This window comes from Delphinus delphis, chromosome 17, assembly GCF_949987515.2.
Source record: "Delphinus delphis chromosome 17, mDelDel1.2, whole genome shotgun sequence".
Classification (NCBI taxonomy): Eukaryota; Metazoa; Chordata; class Mammalia; order Artiodactyla; family Delphinidae; genus Delphinus; species Delphinus delphis.
In genome coordinates, this window is record NC_082699.1 from 8,599,888 (window position 1) to 8,623,000 (window position 23,113).

Consider the following 23,113-nt stretch of genomic DNA (forward strand, 5'->3'; position numbering starts at 1 on the left):
ACTTAACTCAGCAGGGCTCCAAATAATCATGGTAGCCTCACATTAAAGCAGAGCAGAGCAATAAGTATACGAATAAAAACTTTTCTATATGTCAGTAGTGAATAGCAATAATTCTGACTTGCCTATTGCAAATAATACGAAGTAAACTACTCAACTGATATTTAAATAACCAGCATTTAATTTAAAATATTGATATACACAGATGTCAGCAAACTGTGGTCCATATGTAGTCTACATTGGGCCTGCCTCCTGACTTTCTAATTAAAATTTTACTGGAACACGGCTACACTTATCCAATTAGGCATTGTCCAGGGCTGCTTTTGCACCGTGGTAGCAGAGATGAGTAGTTGGGACAGAGGTTGCATGGTCCGCAAAGCCTAAGATATTGACCGGCCGGCCGTTTACAGAAAAAGTTTGCCAATGCCTAGGCTATGAACTGTATTCTACCCACTGTAGTAATAGAGTTTATTTTAGAACAAGAGCCTGTGATAGATTATCAAGGTCAATATTTCATCAGTTGTTTGAATTTCTTACAACAAATGGTACTCTAGGAAGGACAGTACAGTAAAAGTAAATATGCTGAAGGATTTCACTTACATCCTATAAGAAATGTATGTATCCTTAGAATTTCCCCTAACGTACTTCGAGTTAAAAAATTGGGATATCTATTTATTTTAGGGAAAAGACTGATTTTAACTGAAGTTTTCAACTTAAAAAAAAAAAACTTTAGATAAAAGCTAAATATTGGCTTTAAAGGTGTTTAAGAAAACTTCAATAATCGTAATTACAAATTACCTATTGTGTTTTATTCTGAAACCAAAAAATTGTGTTCTACCTTCATGCACTGCTCCAGTCCCCACAGGTTCATATCTGTCATCTGTATCACTTTCTGCAAAGATACCGTCTTCGGGCTGCAGTTCTCCTGCTGGTCCATCCTGTTCTTGGTGCAGGTCCTCTCCTTGAACAATGATAATGAACAAAGTGACACAGGTCTATAGCAAGGGCCCCAGGCAGCAGCCCACACAGACACAGACGCCCCAACTGAAAGGCTGCCACATACCCACTTCAGCTGCTCGGCATGCCCCGCCCCTTTTCTGGGCCACTGCACATGCTGAAACTCTGTCCTCTCTCTGGCCAAGGGCTAGTGCACCCGAGGGGGTAACAGGTCTTCTCTCACTAGAACATAAACTCACCAAGGACAGGGACCTCACATATTTTGGTGACTAAGCATGCCCAGCCCCTGGGGCCATGACCAGCCATAGGAAGTTCTCAATACGTATTTAATAAGTGAATAAATGAATTCAGAATTCTTACTATATTTGCCTCTTCAGTTATCACTAGGTCAGAGGAAAGGTCACCTTGCGACCTTCCACTGAGAACTGACGTAAAATTCCACATAACAATCTTAAGTAACTCTCTGTAAATATGCTATTACAAAGAACATTAGGCCACCAGCTAAACCGTATGCCCCGTCATCCGCATTGGTTCAGCTGCATTATACTCTGCTTCTAAAGGTTCCTATGTTTAGCCTTTAAGTTATGCTAAGATGCTCATTTTCTCTTCTGAGACTTTCACGATACACTGAACCATTCTGCTTCTCTTGTGTAGACGTTGGACATGCTGCATAACTCCACTGCCACATGGGTTAGCTTGTCATCATGGTGTAAGACGTTCTCCCAGTAGTAACTTGCCATGGCCTCGAGCAGAGGATGCTCTGGATGTAGCCCTTAAACGAGAGAACTCAAGGGAACTAGACTCAGGTGTGCAGTGCAGTATTGCTCTAGGAGTGTGCGATCTGGAATATCTGACTCCAGATCCAGGTCTGTCCCTAGACCAGCTGTGTGATCCTGGGAGAGTTACTTAATGACTCTGTGCCTAAGATTTCTCTTCCATAAAAAAGAAATAATAAGAGTACCTACTCACAGCATTGTTGTGAGGACTGAAGCACTTAGAAAAAAGCCTGGCCCATAATAAGTATTTAGGTTTTATTGTTGCTGTGCTGCTTCTGCTGTCGTTAATATTTTTACCATCATCATCCCAGTAATAACAATACTACTACTTCTACTGCTACGGAGTTACCCCACACACACACTGCAGGACAGAGTCCTTGGTCACTTTACTTCTGGTGTGGCCCAGTGATGTTCTCAGGTGTTGCTGGACTATTAGGCCCTTTTCTGTCGATACTTTTTGTCTTCTGTCTTCTCATCACAGCCTGCTATCTTGTTTCTCCTCATTTGAGATTTTCTGCTTCTCAGCAAACCAATCACCAATTCTTCCTGTCACTAACCGTACAACTCTTTTTCTTCTTTTCTTCTTGCCATGTTCCTTTTCCCTTACTCTCATTTACTCAGTCTAATTTTACAGTTTTTATGTGAGTGGGACTGAGCTCTTTCAGCCATCTACTCAATGGAAGCCCCTGCTCTCATAGGGAGACCAACTGAGCACCGTACACTGTCTGTGAGTCTCCACGGCCCAGGGACAGCCTGCCGTGAGGAAAACAGTCTCCTGAGAGTTTGCTAGACCTCACCGGAGGCACTGCCATGCCTTCCTGCAGCTGCTGCACCAACCCTATGAGATAGCAATTATCCCACTTTGAAGTATGAGAGGCTTGAAGAACTTGACTAAAGCCACACAGCTTATAAATGCAACTGCAGGACCCAAACCTGACAGTGAGATACAGAATAACAGGGACAGAGAGTCTACTCTAGAGATGGTGTCAGGGAGGCCAAGTTTGGTCTGATAAGATGTGAAGACTGGAACACACACACGCACACACTAACAGAAGGGAGAGCAAGTTAAGGGCCCCACGGTAGGGACAGGTCTGGCAATGACCAAGAAAAAAGGGAAGGCCAGGTGAGCTAGAGAAAAGTGACCAAGGGGAGAGAGACCAGGCCCAGACAAGGCACAGTGGGCTCGGCCACATCCAACAGGGGGTGCAGAGGAGCAAAGATGGAAACAGGGGCCCAAGTGGATGGGAAGAGGGGATGGTGGTAGCTGACACACGGCAGAAGTCAAAATACGTTTTGGAGGCAAAGCTGAAGGGATTGGCTGATGGATTACATATGAGGGGAAAAGAGGAGAGAGAAATCAAGGAAAACTCCCAGGATGCTAGCTTAAGCAACTAAGTGGATAGGGAGACCATTAACTAAAGACTAGAATAAGAGTAAAACATTGTTGCAGGTGAGCAGGCGAGCTGTGAGATGGAAAGGAATCACGAATTCAGTTTTAGGAACATTTTAAGTCTGAGATAAAACATACAAATGGAGATAAGAATATGCAGTTAGACAGTCCAGGAGCTTAGATGAGCGTGAGGGCCGTAGATACATATTCAGAAGCAATATTTAATATTTAAATAATATTTAAAGTCATGGCCTGTGATTTTCTAAGGAGAAAGTCTTGATAAAGAAGAGGTCCAAGGAACACAATCCAATGCTAGCCTGGCTTCCTCTCTCCTGTCTGGCATCCTGCACCCACCCACCTAAATGTCTACCACATCCTTCACTTCCTTCTTCCCCTACCTTGGGAAACTTTGGTGAAATTTAGTTTGACCAACCATCTCGACTCACTTGGGTCACGGGTACCACCTCCCATCTGATCTCCCTGCTGACATCTCCTTCACCTTATTTTTCACACTGACAGAATACACAACACTCCTTCCCACCCTCCAATGGTTCCAACTCCTCTTAGAATCAAGTAAAAACACCCTTCCCTTCATCCCTCCACCTCACTTCAGACCCTTTTGACCTCTGGACTTCCACACATGCCATGCCCTTTGCTTAAACATTACTCTTTACTCATAGCATTTGCCTGGCAAAGCACTACACCATTCTCCAGCTCCTAAATCAGTATGTCATTTTCCCCAGGAAGCCTCTGCTAACCCCACATAGCATCACGTGTTTCACCATCACAGCACCTACCTCAACATATTGAAATCAATCATGTATTGAGATTGCATCATCCTTGTGTTAGGTTAAAATAAAAAATAAAAAAAAGATATAGGAAGGGAAAGCCTGCGTTTGCTTATACAGGCAGATACGCTCAGGTGAAGTAGCTTTTCTAGCTGAGAAGAAACTGGTAATAAAAGGACACAGGCTCCTAGACTCCTAGCAGCCCAGGGCAAAAACCTACAACGCAGCCAAAGCTGGTCTCCCCAAAGGAGCACAGATGGAGCTGGATGGGATGCTTTACATTTAACCCCCAAATACCTAAGACTGAGTAAGATACTTTAGCTGGCCTGCAAAAGCCCAAGTTAAATGATAGGGAATTCTGTCTGTTTTTAAGAAACATTATTTTTTTCCTCTAGGACTACCTTCAACTCACACCAAACCACCGGAAGTAACAGGACACCACGTGTTCTGCCCTCTTCAAAATCCTTGTTACATTTTGGGGTTAGATTCTGTGCTTTTATCAACAGATGCTTCAAGAAACAGTCTTATAAAATCTTAAAAACACTGGTTTCTATAGTATCATTTAATATTCTCTGTACAGAACTTAACATAAGAAACTTTTTAGATTCTTTAAGTAAATAGCATGTTTACTTCTTCTCTAGTAATATGACCCACATAACTTAAAGTCTCCCCTTTTTTGCTTTGGCGGCCACCCAAGCATTCAGTATAATTTGAGGGCTGAAGACAGCTCCAGGAGAGCCCACTACAGCTCGCTTGGTTCTGTTCTATTCCCCTCCTCCCGGCTGCCGAGGTATTTGTTCCTGATGTATCACTGGTCTCTGTTTGCTTATTCTCTTAACAATAAAATGGGGTAAAATAAAATGAGTGTAGTGTTATTTTAGAAATACCTGTCCTCCAGTAGCTTTTTTAAAAGCCCACTTAACTATTATTTAAAGTTCAAAATAATGTCCAAGTCATTTAAGGTAATTAACCATTATTTTAGTAATGCATGAAACACAGATTTTAATTCATACCATGTTCTGCGTATACCGTTTCACCAAGAAGTGACTGAACTTGTTCTTGTACTTCATCCTCAATATTCGGAAGCCCTAAAATAATTAAAACATAACTAAGTAGAAAAAATCTAGACATTAATGTAGAACATGAGATATGGCCTCCCCATATACACATTAAAATGAATATATTGGACTAATCAACTGTGTACCCTTTTCCTATCAGCTTAGCCCGTTTTTTAAGTTGGCAAATAGGGTAGATATTTAAAGTTGGGTTTATTTTGACAGCAGATATAAACGCTAAACAACTTCATAAGATTTTAAAACATAGGAAACTAACTCCGGTTCAGATTTCTCTTTAAAAAAAAAACCTCACTCAGAGCAAAATTATTTCAGTTTCTAGTTAACAAAATTCACACTAACGATAGAAAAAGCAAATGGGAAGGGCAAAGCTTTCAGAAAAGGAAGTACTGGGAAATAAAGATAAAATGTGGAGGAAGAGGTCAATAAAATTAAAGTACATGGTCAACCACTGTCTTTCCCAATAGTCAGGAGAAAGGGCTCCCTGGCTGGTGTGAGGGCTGGGATGGTTGGTTGCCTGCTCCCAGAAGGTGTCAGGAAGCGTGAGTAGAAGACCTTACAAGACAATCCTCTCAGCATTGGAGAACCTCAACTGACAGTCACATCTGTCATAATGTAAATTACAGACGTGAACAACGTTAGTAATGACATTGCGACTACACTGTGGTGCTTATCGGATTATCAGGCTTATTGCAATATCATACAACAAACAAGAAGCTATAATTACATTGACACTATTATAAATTTTCCGTCTAACAGACGTCACCTATGTTCACTAAACAGAAGTAGCACCAGACTTAGTATCATGAATGCCATCAAATGAGATAATGCCAACGACATCAGTTATACTGACAAACTAATCTTCAGTGACAAAAACAGAATAAGTTAATCTGAACTTCAGACTGAAAAAAGTGTAAGACTCTACTATGCTAATTATACTACAAAACCATTTCTAAAGCACAGAGTGCCTTCTATTTTTATAGATGTTGATATTTCACAAACTACTTTTATACATATTCTCACAGAATTACAGGAGGCCTTCCCAATCTCTGTTCTTCCCTCACACAATGCCCACGATAGCTTCCTAGCAGAGTTCCCAGTTTTACAACTGCTGACAGCAACAGAAAATATAATGTGAGTAAAGAGAAGTAGAGATTGGCACTCTGTTCCTCTGCTTAAACCCTTTAATGGCTTCCTCTCCCTGAACAGATGAAAATCTAAGTTCCTTGAAGCCCCAGAAGGAAATGCAAGACCTCCACAATCTAGCCTTCACACGCCTCTCTAAAATCATCTGCTACCAGCACCGGCTTAGAACTTGGTGACTGCGCCATGCTGTGTAATCTTTCCACGAGTCTCTGATGCCCTCCTTTCCCCTGGGGAAGTTGAGTAAAGGCAAAAAAAAAAAAAAAAAAAAACCCCACCCAGCCTGCAGTGAGTTAAAGACTAAGTGTAAATAAGGCAAAAAAGCAACTGCAAATTCTTCTTTCAAAAGTGTAGCCAGTACAAGGAGAGAGACTGGAAGGCAGATGGAGAGAACTGTGGGGATCAAAGGGGTGGTTATTTCATTGTGTTTTAATGAAAGATATGTACCTCTGTTTATAGAATAGGTGGGTAGTCAGAGAAGACAGAAGGTAAAGACCTAGGTAAGAGGAAGGTTGAGAAGGCAACATTTAAACTAAATCAAATATCACCAAGAAGTTGAAAAGGATATGAGGTGATAACTGAAGGACTTAGGAGGACAAGTTATCAGTAATATGCAAAGAGTAATATGAACAAAGACTAAAACAAGGAGGAGAGAAAGCAAATAGTACATTTCGGAGTAAGTACCAGCTTTGAAAACTAAGATTTTTTAAAATTATAGATTAATCTAGCACAAAGTAAAACTGAGGTGCTAAATCCAAATATACATTCAAATTATAAACCTTAAAAAAAGAAAAAAGAAAAAATCACTCTTGCTCTGAAGCCATGGTATGATTACCGCAATTCTACAGGAATGGGAGAGAGACAGGAAATTCTCCTGGGATTATTTGAGCAATAACAAAAAATAAGAGCAACATATTGATTTTTATTAAAAGGAAGGAAGGTAAATCAAACAGTATTCACCAGTACCTAGTGATAGTCAGCCCAAGTATTGATACCACCTGGACTCAGTAATAAAGTTGCCAGTAAACATGCAATGTCATACCTAACACTTCCAATAGGTGGCAAGATGAAACCAAATTTTTGAGAACTACTGGGTAAATGAAAAATGTACAGAAATTAAACAGTACTTTGCAACAAAAATCAAAGCACGAATAGGAAATGATAGTAATGGAACCAAATTTCATTTACCAATTTATTAAGAGACTTCAGGAGTCTTCATCCTATGGGTCACAGGCCCTTGAGTGACTGGGGAAATACTTGAAATGAGCTATGAATTCATGCAGATGTAAAACAGGCTGCACAGAGGATCACACGGAGGCCTGAGAAGCCTTTTGTTGCAGACAGGAGACTCATATTAAAAAGACTGGAAACACCGTAGACCTCCTCTATTAAATAATGTGACAAAACTAGTGCAACGGTACGTGTGTAATTTTACTTTCAATGTAATATGGCACAGTAGTCCTGGACTTGGAATCAAGAAACAGAGCATTTAGTTCACAATGTTTCTAACTATGTTCAGACAAGGAGAAACCTCCTCTGTGCCTTGGATTCTTGAGCTCAAAAATTAAAACAATCCTGTATAAACTTTTTCTAGAAAAGAATAGAGTTCACTATAAAATTTCAGAAGACAGAGAAAGCATTTCATTATTCTGCAAACATTGTGAAACAAAATGGTGGGTATAACATGACTGTGGACACTGCTACCTGGGATACCTGGCAGCTGAGGTGCAAGCAGTCAGAATTAGAGGAGAGCTTACCTGGCCCCTCCAGGACCTGATCCTCCAGCCAAGGGTACGGCTCGGCCTCTTCTGGTGGGACTGTTGGCTTTGGAGCAGATCTTTCTTTAAAGCCTGCATTTTTATTCACAAAGTTAACTTAAGGTTTTCTTTCTTTTTTAAAAAAATTTTGACATGTTAAACCAAGTAAAATAATGTTTCCAAACACTTCATCAATACTGCCAGTAATTCAAAGTTTCCAAGACTTTATATTACAGGAAAATGTTGATATGCTTAAAAACTGAAGTAGGAAAATAGTTTGTTCTCTAACTTCACCTGGGCCTTTAACATCTCTTTGCCTAAATGAACTTTTCATTTAAAAAATAATAATAAATCATTGTGTGAATATTCACAAATCTCTAAAATATAGGCACTAAAACAATAGGCAAAGTAAAATAAAAAGCCGTTATCTGAACTTGCCAATTCAGTATGAGTTCAGTCTCCTCTCGTGTTCGTAAGTGACTAATTAGCTTCTAACTCTTGGACTCCGAATTCAGCAATAAGACAATTAAGAGACTCTGGAACCTTCTACTGTTATTTGCATGTACTCCATATTTTGATTTATATATAATTAATTATTCTTCTTGAAAACTATAGTTAAATATGAGAGGAAATAATACATAAGTCACTATGTACAATCTTCTAAAGGTAACATTTATGAGCAATATTATTCCATAAAAAAATACGGAAAAAGTTATGTTTTTCCTTTTTTGTCTTAAGGAAAATAAGACATCGGGGTAAATTAATATGAAAGATGATTTTTAAAGTCAATGCTGGTCTAAAATCTATTATACTGCTAGTTCTTTGATATTTTATATGTAGCACATTAAAGTACATCCTCAATTAAATACAGCTATTTAGAAAACTAAATTAGACTGTCATGAGCCTGACAATTCCATTTACCAAATCCTGGGCTCTTTGCTACCCCACCGAGAATCTTGTACCAAGAGTAGCTACTAAAGAGCATGTGTTCTGCATGTCAATAGCTGGAATGAAAAGGTCAGGAGAGAACTGAGAGGTCTTTTCTAATCTTAAGCAGCTTTATACAACTCATTGGAGATATGCTATTGCAGTCTGGAAAATCCTCATTTCAGTGTCACTTACTCTTCTGTTTTGGTTCTTTATATTTTCCCTTATTGTTCGCTTTTCTATATCTCTTCATTTTTCTCCCACTGACAAAAACACCCTCCCACCATCCCCTCCCAAATCCTAAAAAGACACTGAAACAGATTCACAGGATCCCACCTCATCATTTATATTTCCTCTAGTTACTTATTTCTGATACGACCTAGCCAAAAAACCTAACGTTAGAAAACAAACACCAATACATAGAGTCGTGTTCTACTCCTAACTATAGATTCCTGAGAAAGCATACACAAATAGGCACAGACCCTAACTGTAGTTCACTTTCAGGGCACGGGGGTAAGGGATGAAGGCTTATTAAAACATCTCATTTCAAATTCCAAATTCAGGCCTGAAAATTCCCATGACCTTTTCCACTTAAATAAGCCATGCTTACGTCTCTTAACTATTACTGGAACAGGTATGGACTTACGGCCAAGTTCTGCTGAATGAACAGGCTAAACTTTGAGTCTTCAGAATCAAGTCATTTATCTTTGCACTCTCAGCATCTCAGAAAACACCTGGTACATAGCAGGTGCTCAACAAACTGCTGCAAAAGGGCTGAGCACACCCCGTGTGTGACTGCTCTGCTCTTTAAAGGGCTGCAGACTCTCTGCAGGGCCAAGGCTATAGCTGCACCAGCGAGGCTTAGGGCTGTAGAGGAGGCAAGGCGGACTCACATCAATTTCCCTGCTACTATTTACCAACGAGATGCCTATTTGTGCTCTAGCAGCATCCACCATTTCAGTACCACAAGCCTAATTTACCCGGACGGTCTGGTTTGTCTTTTGTCCTGGTAAAATGACTTCACTCTCAAAAGCATCTCAGTTTGGATGAAAAATTACAGGGTCATTCTTCACGAATCCCATCTGTAGCAGGCTTTCAAAACTGTGCTCCATGGGTTCAATAAGCAGTTAAATATTCCCCCATCAAACAATAAAGATTTAAGCTGCCTGAAAATCCCGTTCTTACTGGATTCTGAGAAAAGTTTCATTTGAAAAAAATTTTGATCCTAAAAGTGCTTGAAAACAACTAGTACATCAATATTCAGACCCACGATGCCCCTAATAAACAGCTTTCTCTAAATCAGCTGGGAGCTATTTGTCTCTAAAATTGACATTGTAAAACGTGAAAAACAACGGGAGAAAGCAGAAGCGCATAACAAGAGAAAATATTGAGTAGCTTTCTTTTCTGTCCAAAGCAGCAGCTGAATTGTAAATGTACTAATACCTGGTCACAGCTATTTTCCAGAGGTGAAATCAGTGCAAAAATATTTTGTAAACTTCAAAGAAGCTGAAGATCGCATTAACACATCTCTTTCCCCAGACCCTTATAAACTTCCTAATATTTAACAAAAACACATTTTAGAATAATTCTTATTGTTTTGATAACCCATGTGGAAGCTTTTACTGTGATGTTTCCAAAATTTTTTCTGTTACCCAAGTCCATTTTAATCCATGAATCCATGAAGTATTCCCCAGAAAATAGTGGTAAATCCATGTCTCATACAAGATTTTAGGCAAAAAGTAAACAAAAATTAAACAAGAAAAATAAATAAAATAAGGCAAATGAAAGGTTTTCAAATTGGATTTATTATGAGGTACACAGGGCAAGGATACAGCTCTGAAACGAATCTTCAAATCAGGTTATGAAATGAACGTATCGGTTCTGATGCTGATGTGGCTGCAAACAACAGAACGCCGACTCACGCTGGCTCGAGCAAGAAGGAAGTTTATTACTTAACAGCAGGTGGGCTGGCTCTCAGCCCTGGCTTCATCTTCAGGGTGGCAATCCGGGCTCTCCCAGCTGCAAGCTCCTCTTTCAGACAAGATGATGTCCAGAAGCAAAGGACCACCTCTTGTTCTGCTTCTCTTAGGCTTGAGGAAATCCTTCCTGGAACTTCTCACCATTCTTCCCTTTCAGTTTTAACAGTCAGAACCAGAACCCACTTCCATTCCTAAACTGGCAAGAGCAGCAGGATGACCACAACTGTTTGACAGTAATTATCTAGGGTTGAACGAACGTTGCACGTCAACCACGACAGCTCCTGCATGATTTGGAAAACCAGCTAGTTCCCTTAAAACACACCTTGTTTTCAGCTCTTTGAGCACATGAGACAAATTAGGAAAATTTTTTTAAATGTTTACATTTAATAAATGTATAAATTTTCTTCCAATTGTAATTAAAAAATGGAGTAAGTGATAAAAAGTAAATGAAGTGAGCACTTTAAATCAACCATTCATAGCAAATTTAATTACCTGATACAATTACTGTAGCCTAGTATCAGCTTACTTCATTCACTACTACCCAACTACACCTGACCATAATGGGAAAGAATAAGTGGATTTTCTTCCCATTCTGGGAAATCAATAAACCACAAAGGCACCCGTACTAACTGGCCATGCTAATCCTTGCTGTTGTTCTTGGCTTGTATAATCAGCAGGTACAATCCTGGCAGGTATCCCAAGAGCAGCCCTACTGCCAGGAACTATAAAAGCTTCCCTGACACACAGTAAGAGCCATTCCAGATTCAAATCATTTTCACGTGACCCAAGGTGGACAGACAGGCTTCAGGAAGAGGATGACATAAATCTCAAAAGAATTAAACACTGCCAGAAAGATTCCTAAGAGCCTGGTTTCAGGACCAATGGAGGGACTCCACAAAGATGGGGTTGGAGTGGACTCAGTTTAACATCTCACAACAGGAGACCATGTGTAGGAGCTTAGGAACAGCAGCCAAGAGCGCTGCCTTTGAATCCATTTGAATCCCATCTTGAACACATTACCACTGCTACAACTTTGGTCTCCACAAGTATGGAAAGCGGATAAAATAGTAACTCATTAGAAGGCTTTTAAGAATTAAATGAGATAATTTAAACCCAGAAAATACACATCTTCCCCATCAGTTAATGTTTTCCTTTATTTCTTCTAAAGAAACAAATCTACCTCTCCCTCCCGCCTGCCTTGCACACATACTCACAACAACATGAACAAAGCTTAAGGCAACTTACAAGGTGGTTAAAACAATTAATGAAAAAGCTTCTGGGTTTTTCCTTAACAAAATTTTTTTAAACATTTTTCACCTTTCTAATATTACTAACAGTGTATACAGACCTGAAATATATTTTAATTATCTACTTTATATGTTAACCATTCAATAAACATCCATTGAATGCCTGTTAATGTCAGTTACTATGATAGGTACTGGACATAAATCATAGTCTAATAACAAAGTCCCAGAAAGAAGCAAAGTGAAGAGCATGATAATTGCAAGGCACACAATCCAACCACCTGGGAGGATCAGAGAACGTGAGGACAGATGTGATGACTTAGCTGGATACTGCAAGAGAGGCAGAAGGCAGCCCACCACAGTGGGAGCGTGTTGTATGCAGAGGGGAAGTGGGCAGGACAGACAATAGTCCAGTTTATTTTTTCTCCATCTCCTGTTTATCTCAGAGCATTTCATTGTAGAGACTGTATCCGCAGGGCCTAGAACAGCCCCCAATACACTGCAGACACTCTGAATATTTCTTCAACGAACCAATAAATGGGCAATAGAGATGACACAGCATGTGGGTCTTTATTTCATTATCAAAAACAACACAGAAACTTTAAGTATATGCCTTCCTCTAATCTTAGAGAAGAAATATTTGAGGCAAGGAAGAAGTGACAGACCTCTACGATGTAGAGATGCTAATAAACAGTGATAAATACACACATGAAGTGAAATCAAATGAGGTATGAAATGAGAACAAATAAAAATAGATGATTTTCTGCTCTGTAGGGCTTAGAAAATGGAAGCTTTTGCAGAAATTGATTTCTATGTAAAAATGACATCCCAAACCAGTAATAAACATCTAGTTCATGTGGTTTTATCCTCAGGCAAATGGAGAAGGTAGGCCCTGACACTAAAGATTGTTACTGAGGATTTTTTCCAAGTACCCCGAACAAGATTTGCATGAGAATAAGCCTTCTGGGTCTGCTATATAATACTCACCCTTCAGTTTCCTAAGAACGAACACTTTCTCTTTAGACAGAACCAGGGGAAAATGTAAAGAGTTTAACAAAATAAACCTAACTCACCTGATAACTAAATGGCAGTGTTTATCAAATGGCATATTCTCTTACATTCCTCTAACTGCCTAAAGTTATTGTTGACCAAGGGTTGGGATGAGTTCTCTCTATTCCCAGGGCTCTAACTCTGAGCTACCCATTCAGGCTCATCCCATTCAACCCTTCATATCTGGGCGGCAGCAGGAGGCATCGGGTGAGGAGGAGAGAAGGGGAAAACAGTTCCAGAAGTGCCTGCCTTTGGTGCGGATGAAATACAGGGTATAAATATTCACCGTGTGGCCTGCCCCACACCTAGCCCCCCTTCTCCCGGTAAAAGCGCACTGATTTCGTTGAGGGACTGGTTCTCCATCATCCCAGTTTTAAGGGTGGCACTCGCATGCCCTTGGTCTTGCAGTCACAGCTTGGTTACCCCATCCCCCATTCTGTAAGAATTAGGAATAAATATGAGCACGGGGGACTCCAGGCTGCCTGAGAAGGAAGGCCACCTCCTGAGAGAGCCCAAAGATGGAGAGAGAGGTCCAGACCACTGTCTGAGCACCCAGAGCTAGCATAACCGAAAGACAAAAAGCACAACTACCCCTGGGCTTTACGGTCATGTGAGCCAATCAATGTTTTCGGTCCACGTAAGCTAACTGGAATGGATTCACACATGTAACCAAAAGAACTCTGGAAAATACTTAGAAGTAAATCTAAACGTGTTCCTAATGTCCTGAGGAAGAATGATGAATGCTTTTTCCATAGAAACATAGTTACACCGAGACTTGCAGAACTGGAAATTAGGAATTGAATAGGTTTTTGTGGACTGGATGGAAAAACCTCTAAAGACCATAAAATCGCTTCTACGGAAAAACGTGTTGTGGGTACAAAGCAAACTTATAAATAAGTTTTTCACACTTAGACTGGGTATGAAATTTCTCAATTATACCATATACTTAAGACTACACTTTATTTCTTCATAACTTTTTTTTAGGCTTTACATTTCACATCTTGTGTTTCCATGTTGTAGCAGTATCCTTTAAATAACTAAGCATTCTTGCAGTTTTATACATATGTAACATTTAGAATTACTTTTATTTGCCCGTTCAATGATCTCAGTAAAACAAAGTAGGACCCAGTACACCCATTTTACAATGATACGTTAGTTACAAAGAATAAAGAACTTAACTATTTGTCTCACAATCTGTTGATAAAAGGAATGGGAATCATAGCCACAGTGCTTCCAAACTTTTAACAACTGACTGAAACAACTTGGTAGAATTATTACCATCATTCTGACAAAAGAAAGGGAAGCATGAGTGCTAACAACGTACCAGCCACTCACGCACAATCACCTCGAGGGAAAGGAGAGAAAAACCAGCATTTCCAAGATGCATTTTATGGTGAACTGAGTAACCGATTTGGAGAATTGTTACCAATGGGCATTAACAGAAGGAACAGTGGAAGACACAGGAGAAAGGAATAAACGTCTGGAGACACAGACTAAATCAGCAGACCCATTTCATGGAAAATGACATTTACAGTTAACTTAAATCACTAAAAAAATTTTGTTTCCTTTGGCCGTGCGGCATGTGGGACCTCACTTCCCCATCCAGGGATGGAACCTGTGCCCCCTGCACTGAAGCACAGAGTCCTAATCACTGGACCGCCAGGGAATTCCCAAACCGTTAACATTTAAAATCATACTTGTTTGCTCTCTTTCTTTGTTTTCTAATGGAAGTATATACAGGGAGTCCCTATTACCCAAGTAATCATTATGAGAACCTCTGAAGTTACAAAGTTGGATGGCTACACAGGCCATAACACTACAAAATACTCTCTATGAGCCACTCTGGCAGAATTAATTCCCCGGGATTAATTCAAACTTTCATGCTAACAGATTTATGTCAATTTCTTTACCAGTCTCTCCCTCATTTTGAAATGCTGTGGGACCACCTATACACAATGCAAATCATCCATAAAGTAAAACTGAAAATCTTGAAAAAAATAAGATTGCAAATAGTTGATTACAAGCAATGTTAGAAATAACTGAAATTCACACACAAAGCCATTAACCAATGAAAACACAGAAATTACACATCACAACTGAAGGAAAAATATCAATGATTATAAAGTTCTTCCAAAGAAAGTATTCTGAACACTATAGGATAATAGATTCCTGGAAAAACTGATAAGCTCTCAAATATTTTTGTAAAACTGACCGTCTTTACGATGACTGCTACTCACATGGGAAATGTTACCATACAAAGGAAAATTATGCCAAGAATGTCATTTTTTAGAATTCTATGCATCATCTCTTAGTGTAGCTTAAGTAATGTTAGTGATATAACAAAATACATTTATACTCAGTATTTAATTTTCACTTTTCAGGACTTTTTCTGACTCCCAACTACTTCAAGTTATATAATTTTTGTCCCTGTTTTTAGTTGACATTTCAAAAAGGTGACCTTTCTGGTTTTAATTATCCTTACATAAAAATATGAAGCAGCAGAATATAGAAATAACTACATACTGAATAAAAAAGTAAGTAAAACTGAGAAAGCAAGCATAATTTTAACCCATTAATCATGACCAAAAGCATATTTCCACTAAGTTTTTTAGGTGAACAGTAAAAAACTGCATCTGAGTAAAGTGTCACCTCAATTTTCAATAAAATTCAGTTGAAACCTTTATTTACTGAAGAAAATGGAAGGAAAGAAAAAAAAGAAAGCCAATTCCCAGTTCTCAAGAGCTCTTGAAATATTTTTAATATTTTAGGACAGAAGTTTCAATTCAATTCTTGAGTTGTTATTCAAAGGGAAACTCAATGATAGAACTAAAATATTTCCAGGTGCTTTATTAAATAGCAACAGATAACGCTTATATGCTTATGCTGATTAGGGTTAGTCTAAATTTTTTTCACTAATTTCTTAGAATTTAGCATTTATGTACTTTATGCCCCACAGCCATTGACTGTCCTTCAAAAACCAAGGTAAAAATTATCAGAATGCCCTCAGTAAAGGTCATTATAATTTGCTGCCCTTCTCTACAAGGGAGAAAAAAAAAAGTCATCTGTACAGAAATTAACACTTAAAATTTGATACATAAATTTAAAAACTCAATCTGTTTATCTTAGCAAGACCTAACATCAGTATATATTTTTTAAAGATTGTAATTTTATGTGGTCGGTGGATATAGTTTTGCTTCTCGTTCTGTCCAGTTCTCAAGAGTCTCCCTCTTCTTCTCCCAGAAACTCTTTCCTGCAGGAAGCATTTCATGTGGTTTGAGAGGGAATCCCTCAACCCACACCCAAAGCTTTGTGCACAGGAGCCAGTCTGTCCCCCGACTACAGGAATGGTCACAGATGCTTCCAGGCCCAACCAGGACAGCCAGAATCTCCCAGGACTTTTCTCCCAGGGCCAGCCCAGAAAACTGCATCTTTGTACAAGGATGGCTAAGCTAGAAAAATGTGTCTGGGGCCCCCGGAGGGCCACCTTCCTCATCAAGTGGTAGCACCTCCGTATAGAATAAAGTCAAGTAGAAATCAGCAGGGTCAAGATTTGAGAAGAGAGCTAGGAGGAAACAGCTGATTACAGGTCTGTACTTGGGATCTACTCACCTCAAGCCAGTGCCCCCGTATTTGCCACCAAATGAGCCATAAAATTCACTGCGGTTTACTGTGCTCCTATAATCAAACTATAAAAATAATAAAATCCAGACGGATCAACATAGGAAGCCCCAAGTTAACCCATGTGACAATTTCTTTGGGACTCAGTTTTTAAACAACAGAATGATAGGACTGGATTAGAGATATTAGACTAGATATTCTCTAGGCCTGCCCCCTTGCTGGATAATTTTATTATGTCTGTTGGAATTTTTGTCAACTAAATGTACAGGTGCTTGATTTTAAGCAGTAAAAGGTGCCAGCATATTAAAAAAACAAAAAACACAAATACTTTTAGAAAATTTGCACTTAACACTCACTCACTTCTGATTTGAAATATCTTTAATTAGGCCAAAATCTCTGTTTTTAAAGGCTCTTCAAAGAAAAAGGTGAAGAATTATTTTAAAAATCAAATAAAACTTTTGTGGCAGCACTTACGATGCAGTTACAACAAACCAGGTTATTCTTCTCAAATTCAGTAACTGAATTTCACCAGCAGTCACGGTTACAGAATTAAGACTTCATGTAGAACAGCACAGACCATTTGTAGAAATATATTTCTTACAGAAATTTCATTTTATTAAATGTTTTCTGAACTCAATTTTGATCTCAAATTTGCAACTCCTTAGAAACGGTAAACAAGTATGATACAATCAAATATGAAAAATATATGCCATTCCACCAGTATAACTGAAAAATTGTGATATAAAATGAAAGGATATCCTAATTTGAAATAATTAAAGCCTTTCTATAACTATTCTGAGTCTGTAAAGATGTCATAAATAGGCATTCTAAAATTGTTCTTCTACATAAAATTCTCTCTTTTATCCAGGACTGTTTCTAGAATTCTCAGAACACGGTGAACACTAAGTACTGGGCAACAGGAGAAGGTGGGGGAGGGATGGTTGGAGCGGGAGAGGCAGGGTGAGGAGTGAGGCAGCACAGCGGGGTGAAAAAGGAGGTAAAGCAGATGGTAAAAGACCAGGAGGAGAGATGAAAAGGAGTTGAATGGGAAAGAGCCTGAGGAAGGAGCAGCCCCCTGAGAGGGGGGCAGGGGGAGGGGGATGGTGCTGGCTGGGCCTGGGGACGGAGACTCACAGGCAACTTCACAAGAGCCCGAGGAGATGCCCTGGGAAGAGCTGGGGGAAGGAAAAGGGGATGGAGAAAGGAAGTGGAGAAGGAAAGGGGTAGTTGAAGAAGAATGGGAAGCAGGAAAGCAGGAAGGCGAAGGAGGGAAGAAAGACAACAGCTAACAGAGAAGGTGGTAACCTCCTACCTGAGTATTTATCATTCCTGAAACTTACAAATCACGCTGCATATAAATACTATTTAAAATTTTCATATTCTTGCTGAACTCCAGTGAAAATATTCTGTATTAATAAATCATTACAATTCATATTACACATATACATTTACCCGATACACGATCAATAAGTTAATAAAAACAGACGTTATTACATCATATTTTTATTACATATTGTTTTAAAGCTTCATCTTTTAAATTTCGAAGCATGAGACGGGTTCCTCAATTTCAAAGAATTTACTTGGTTGAGCACCAATAAATATAGTCAATGGCTAAATGACACATCTTCCCCAACCAGAGCAATACCAAGTTTTCTATGCCCTTCAGCAGCAAATCACGATGAAGAATGTTACCACTTCCTGGGACGCTGCTGCAGCTTCAGTTCTTTCTCTTCTCGTTGCTCCCCTTTGCTAAGTGTGCCTGTTTGGCAGAACTTCTCCCTGCTTTTCTATCATCTTTGTCTTTGGGTGCCACTTTACCAGAAGAATCCTTGATATTCGTTGATTTTTTCCTATTTTCCTTGGCTTTAGTACCTTTACCTAGTCCTGCTTTCTCCTTGTCTTTGTCCTTTTTAACCCTAGGCGACTCTTTCCTGGAGACAACTGAATCCGCAATTTTCTTCTCCTTCCGGTCATCCTCCTTTTCTTTCTTGCCCCTTTTCCTCTCTTCATGCTTACTTTCCCTCCTTGACTCAAGCTTCTCTTTTTCCTTCTTGAGCTCTTCTTTAGTGAGTTCTTTAACTTTCCGGTTTTCCAATTAAAGGGAAAAATGTTTATTGAAAGTCATCTCTTAATTCATAGACAGCAACTTAGTGCAAAAGTATTGTCTTTTTTTCTATCTCCCCACACACATGAAATGATCATTCAAAAAGTGACTTTCATCCACTAGTTTTAAATTGGCTAAAAACAGCTGCAAACCTCTATGAAGTATCAGCTATAAAAGAAATGCTAGAAACTTGCCATCACTTTCCCAGCTGGCAATATAGTATGATTTGCCTCAGAACAAGGTTAACATGCAATATTAATAAAATGAGTCCAGCCATAAAGGCAGCACTTTACACAGAGCGTTAACAACTCACATGTCACAGCTATGACAACATAATTAAAGGAACACTGACATAATTAAAGGAACAAATTTTCCATAGCTTGCAAGTATTTGTACAAAGATAATTTAAAAGTCTTTAGCTCTAACAAAAAAAGTATGTCCTTAAAATATCTGTGCTTGCATTCCTTGGAAACAAATATAACGCACAAATGAAAAGTTAAATACCATTTAATTTTCTTAGTTTAGAAAAACACAATTTCCATGAGTACAAAATTTTAAGTTTGTTATCTACAGTGTCTAAGATGACAAGGAGAACTTCTTTTCTGTTTCTATTCAACATTATGAAATCAGTATTCCTTTAAGTATATTTCCCGTTATTTTACGTAGAGCCACTCCAAGCCAACATCTATGCTGTCCATGCTCACAGAAGAGAGAACAATTAAACGGAATATACAGGTGATTCCAAATCTCACGTGAGGTGCTGCTTTCAACCTGCTTTACATGAAGTTGAACAGTGCTGCTAGCAAAAGCTTTGAATTTCACCTCCTTGATTCCTCATTAAGAAATCATACGAGAAGCAAGGTGTTTACTGTATAATGTAGCATTTAAGCAGAAACAAAAAAGAGAAAGATTTCTTTAATATAATAAAACGTGGAAGATGTTTCTGCCCATCAGAATCATGTAAAACTCAGAGTACAAAATGTTATTCGATTCTTCCTGACAATTTTATTAAAACCTTGTAAAAATACAGAATAGAATTCATAAATCATCAACCATCCTCAAAGTCCTCATTCTTTTCCAACGCCGTTCAGAGTAACATAGATAAGTAACACTGCAAGAGCAGAAGGCTGGTGCAATGCTGGCACGTGTTACTTTGCACACAGTTTTTAAAATATTAAATCTTTAATGTTGAATTTGCCTCTCTAGATCAAGGAGTCAAATTATACTTTATTGGCCATTTATTTCATAATTACTTACATAAGAATAAAATGGTAAAAATTCTGGTTTTCTTCCCGGGAATTATTCAGGCAGGATATCAAAGTTAAAACATTAAAAGTTCCTAATCTTAAAGTTAAAATACAAATCACAAAACCCTGTAAATCACATAGTAAAAGTCTCACCTGTTAATGTTTCACCAAAATCCAACTACATACAATGTGCCAAGCACTTGAACACAAAAGAGTATTACAAGTTTATGAAGAAAAGCATGCACTTTCCCCATGCCCCTCTCCCTAAAGTACAGAAATCTTTACAGTAAACGAGAAAAACCAAAGGAATATAAAATAAGGCTGCAATAATAAGCTGTTAGCCTATACAGAATGGTTGACAGGTGTAATAATTTTTAATGAGTCAAAATATCAAACACAGCAAATTCTATACCGGCATAATGAAATCTAAGTTTTCATTTTACTGAAAACTACAAGTGTGGTCCCACTAGCTTTTATTGTGCTCTAAGACAGCATCATCAGAGCTTTTGGAAAAAGGAAATCAATCATTGATGAACTCATCTTTATTTCCGACAGTACCTCAAAAATTTAGACTAAAGAAAAGTTTTAGAAGGTAGATAGGATGTATATACTGTAAATTTAATGTGTAGTTTAAAGACTGTTCCGAGGTTTTGATAATCTGAAAAAGGAAATTACTTAAAATTATAGGCCCGAGGCAGAAAACTCTTTAATGAAACCTTGATAAAACTACTTACAACCAAAGGTGTACCCAAACCAAAAAGCAATAATGTTTAGCATTAGTAGCTGCATCTACAAAACATTATCTATAAACTGTCATGCATTTTCAAGCATTAAACTTGATTCACTCAAGGCTAATTTGAAAAAGAGAAAATACCTTTAGCCTTGGTTTTTCTCTTGGCTACCCCACCAGGTCCTTCTGTTGGTGTTTACAAGATGAAAGTATGTTACAAACAGAAAATATTAAGGTAATTAAAAAATAAGTATCTATAAAATAGTTTAAATTGATGCAACTATTAAACAAATTTACTTAAATTCACCATTAAAAAAATACACTCCTGCAACATACAAATATCTATCATTCATACGTCATTTTAGAACCTTACTTTCACTACCTATAACCGAAAAATGCATTTTAAAAACATCATTGATCTAATCAACTTCACAACCTGCCTTAGGTCTGAAAGAATTGATGGCTTTAGAAATGTCTAATTACCACAGGAAATGGCATTTCCCTCTCAGTGGTGCCTGGATGTCAGTGGACTTCTGCTTGGACACAGATGATCAATTACAAGCACCAGGGGTGAAAGGACCTGGGGACCTTATTTCCCTACTCAATTATCACTGCCACTCAAAAAAAGGATAGTATATTTTGATAGAATTTTACTCTTTACTGTTTGAATAATCATGGCTTTTCTCCCATAGTTTCAAACTTTCTTTATAAAAAATTACATAAATAAGAATTATACCATTATGGAGGTATATACTAACTTTTTTACTCTTCATCTAGAAACTCTGCAAAGGCTTTCTATTTCTTCTCTAGGCAAATGAAAGTTCTGATGTGTTTATTTTTAACCTTCTAACAAGTATCAGTACCACATACCTCGCCGTACACTTTTTCCAGCCAGCCTGTACTTAGCATCCCAACCAACTGATGTTCCCAATTCTATCTCCTGGTCACATAAATGTTATTTTACACTCAGGTATCAGCAAACTTTCCAAAGTGGCATTCCAGGCTGCCAATCCATTTCCTGGGGACACCAGGGTAGGAGGTAGGGTGATTTCTGCTCATCCCCTGTGGAGGCAGCACCATGCACAACCTGTCACCTACAACTAAGGTCTGAAGTGTCCCAAGAAAGCCCCTCAGCCCTTTCACACCTATTCCTGCTGGAAACTGTGGAAGCCCCTCGGTATGTTTCTCAAAACCATAATCACACTCCCACTGCCAGTATGAGATTTTTTTACTCCTGTTCTGTTGTTTGAATCACCCTCCACTCCTAAATCTCCTCCCCTCTCTCTGTTCATGGCAAGTTGTTTCCATCATATGAGACAGTTCATTTGAGAATGGCAACTTATTTTGGTTGAGATATCATCACTGTCATTCTGGAAAAAAAGTGTTAGTGTATCTTACCAATGACTACATTAAAAACAGAAACGTGAATTAACTGTTCCCTGTGGCTGTCTGTATCTATCCAGTTACTCGACATGCATACATAACCAAAACCAGTGTGTGTGTCTAACAACTATTTTTCACAGACAAAGCCCAGTTCTTTCTTAAACTCTAGCAAAAACAGCATACCACCGTGTAATACCGAACGCTATCTTGGACCACTCCCCAAGAAAGTTTATTTAGGTAAAATGTCAAACTTATTCTTGCAATGACAACTTTTAAATACATGGGTATTATCCAATGTGCAAAAGAAATTAGCGTAACGCATTAAAATACACTTTTAATGGTGCTAATGTCCCCTCCTGATGGGTATTATCCAATGTGTAAGAGAAATTAGCGTAACGCATTAAAATACACTTTTAATGGTGCTAATGTCCCCTCCTGATTCCTGCATGTTCTTGACTGGGGAGGCCTGGATTTTCCCTTAAAAAGCAGAATGGTGGGAATCAGACTATCCCCCTACCCCTCCACTATTATGATATAGTCAAAAGAGCTATATTGATGAAAAGGCTAGAGTTAACATAAATAAGCCAACATATTAGATCAACATCAGATTAGCTGATCAGAAACATGAAAATATAATAAGTACTTGATTTAAAACTTTTCCAGTTTGGGTATAAATCCCTAAAGTGATACAAATTAACAATGTGCCATTGTACTATATAAAATGCCAAAGTATCAACCTAAGCTGTCTTTTCTGAACTTAAAGAATATATTCAATCATTTTTCAATATTTTTGACATGACAAAGACTGAACTAATAATTTAAACAACAATCATCATATTGTTGATTGTTGTATAAACAGAAAGAGTATAAACATGAAAGAAAGCACAGCACTTGGAAAACAGAAGGTAATACAGGAGCCTGTAAGTAACAAAAAAAGAGGGGAGAGTCAA

At 38.4% G+C, this 23,113-nt stretch overlaps 1 protein-coding gene across 3 annotated transcripts in view; it reads right to left on the bottom strand.

Moving 5' to 3' along the window:
- The window catches only part of ASPH (aspartate beta-hydroxylase), a 205,764-nt gene that overhangs the window by 134,974 nt on the left and 47,677 nt on the right, over positions 1-23,113 (bottom strand). For 2 of the 3 annotated variants that reach the window (XM_059994693.1, XM_059994694.1), the window contains 3 exons: positions 7,882-7,974; positions 4,922-4,996; positions 836-958 (listed from right to left, as the gene is read on the bottom strand). In XM_059994693.1, coding sequence (XP_059850676.1) covers positions 836-958; positions 4,922-4,996; positions 7,882-7,974 — 291 coding nt within the window. The remainder of the gene's footprint in view (positions 1-835; positions 959-4,921; positions 4,997-7,881; positions 7,975-23,113) is intronic. The other variant, XM_059994695.1, reaches the window with a different exon arrangement.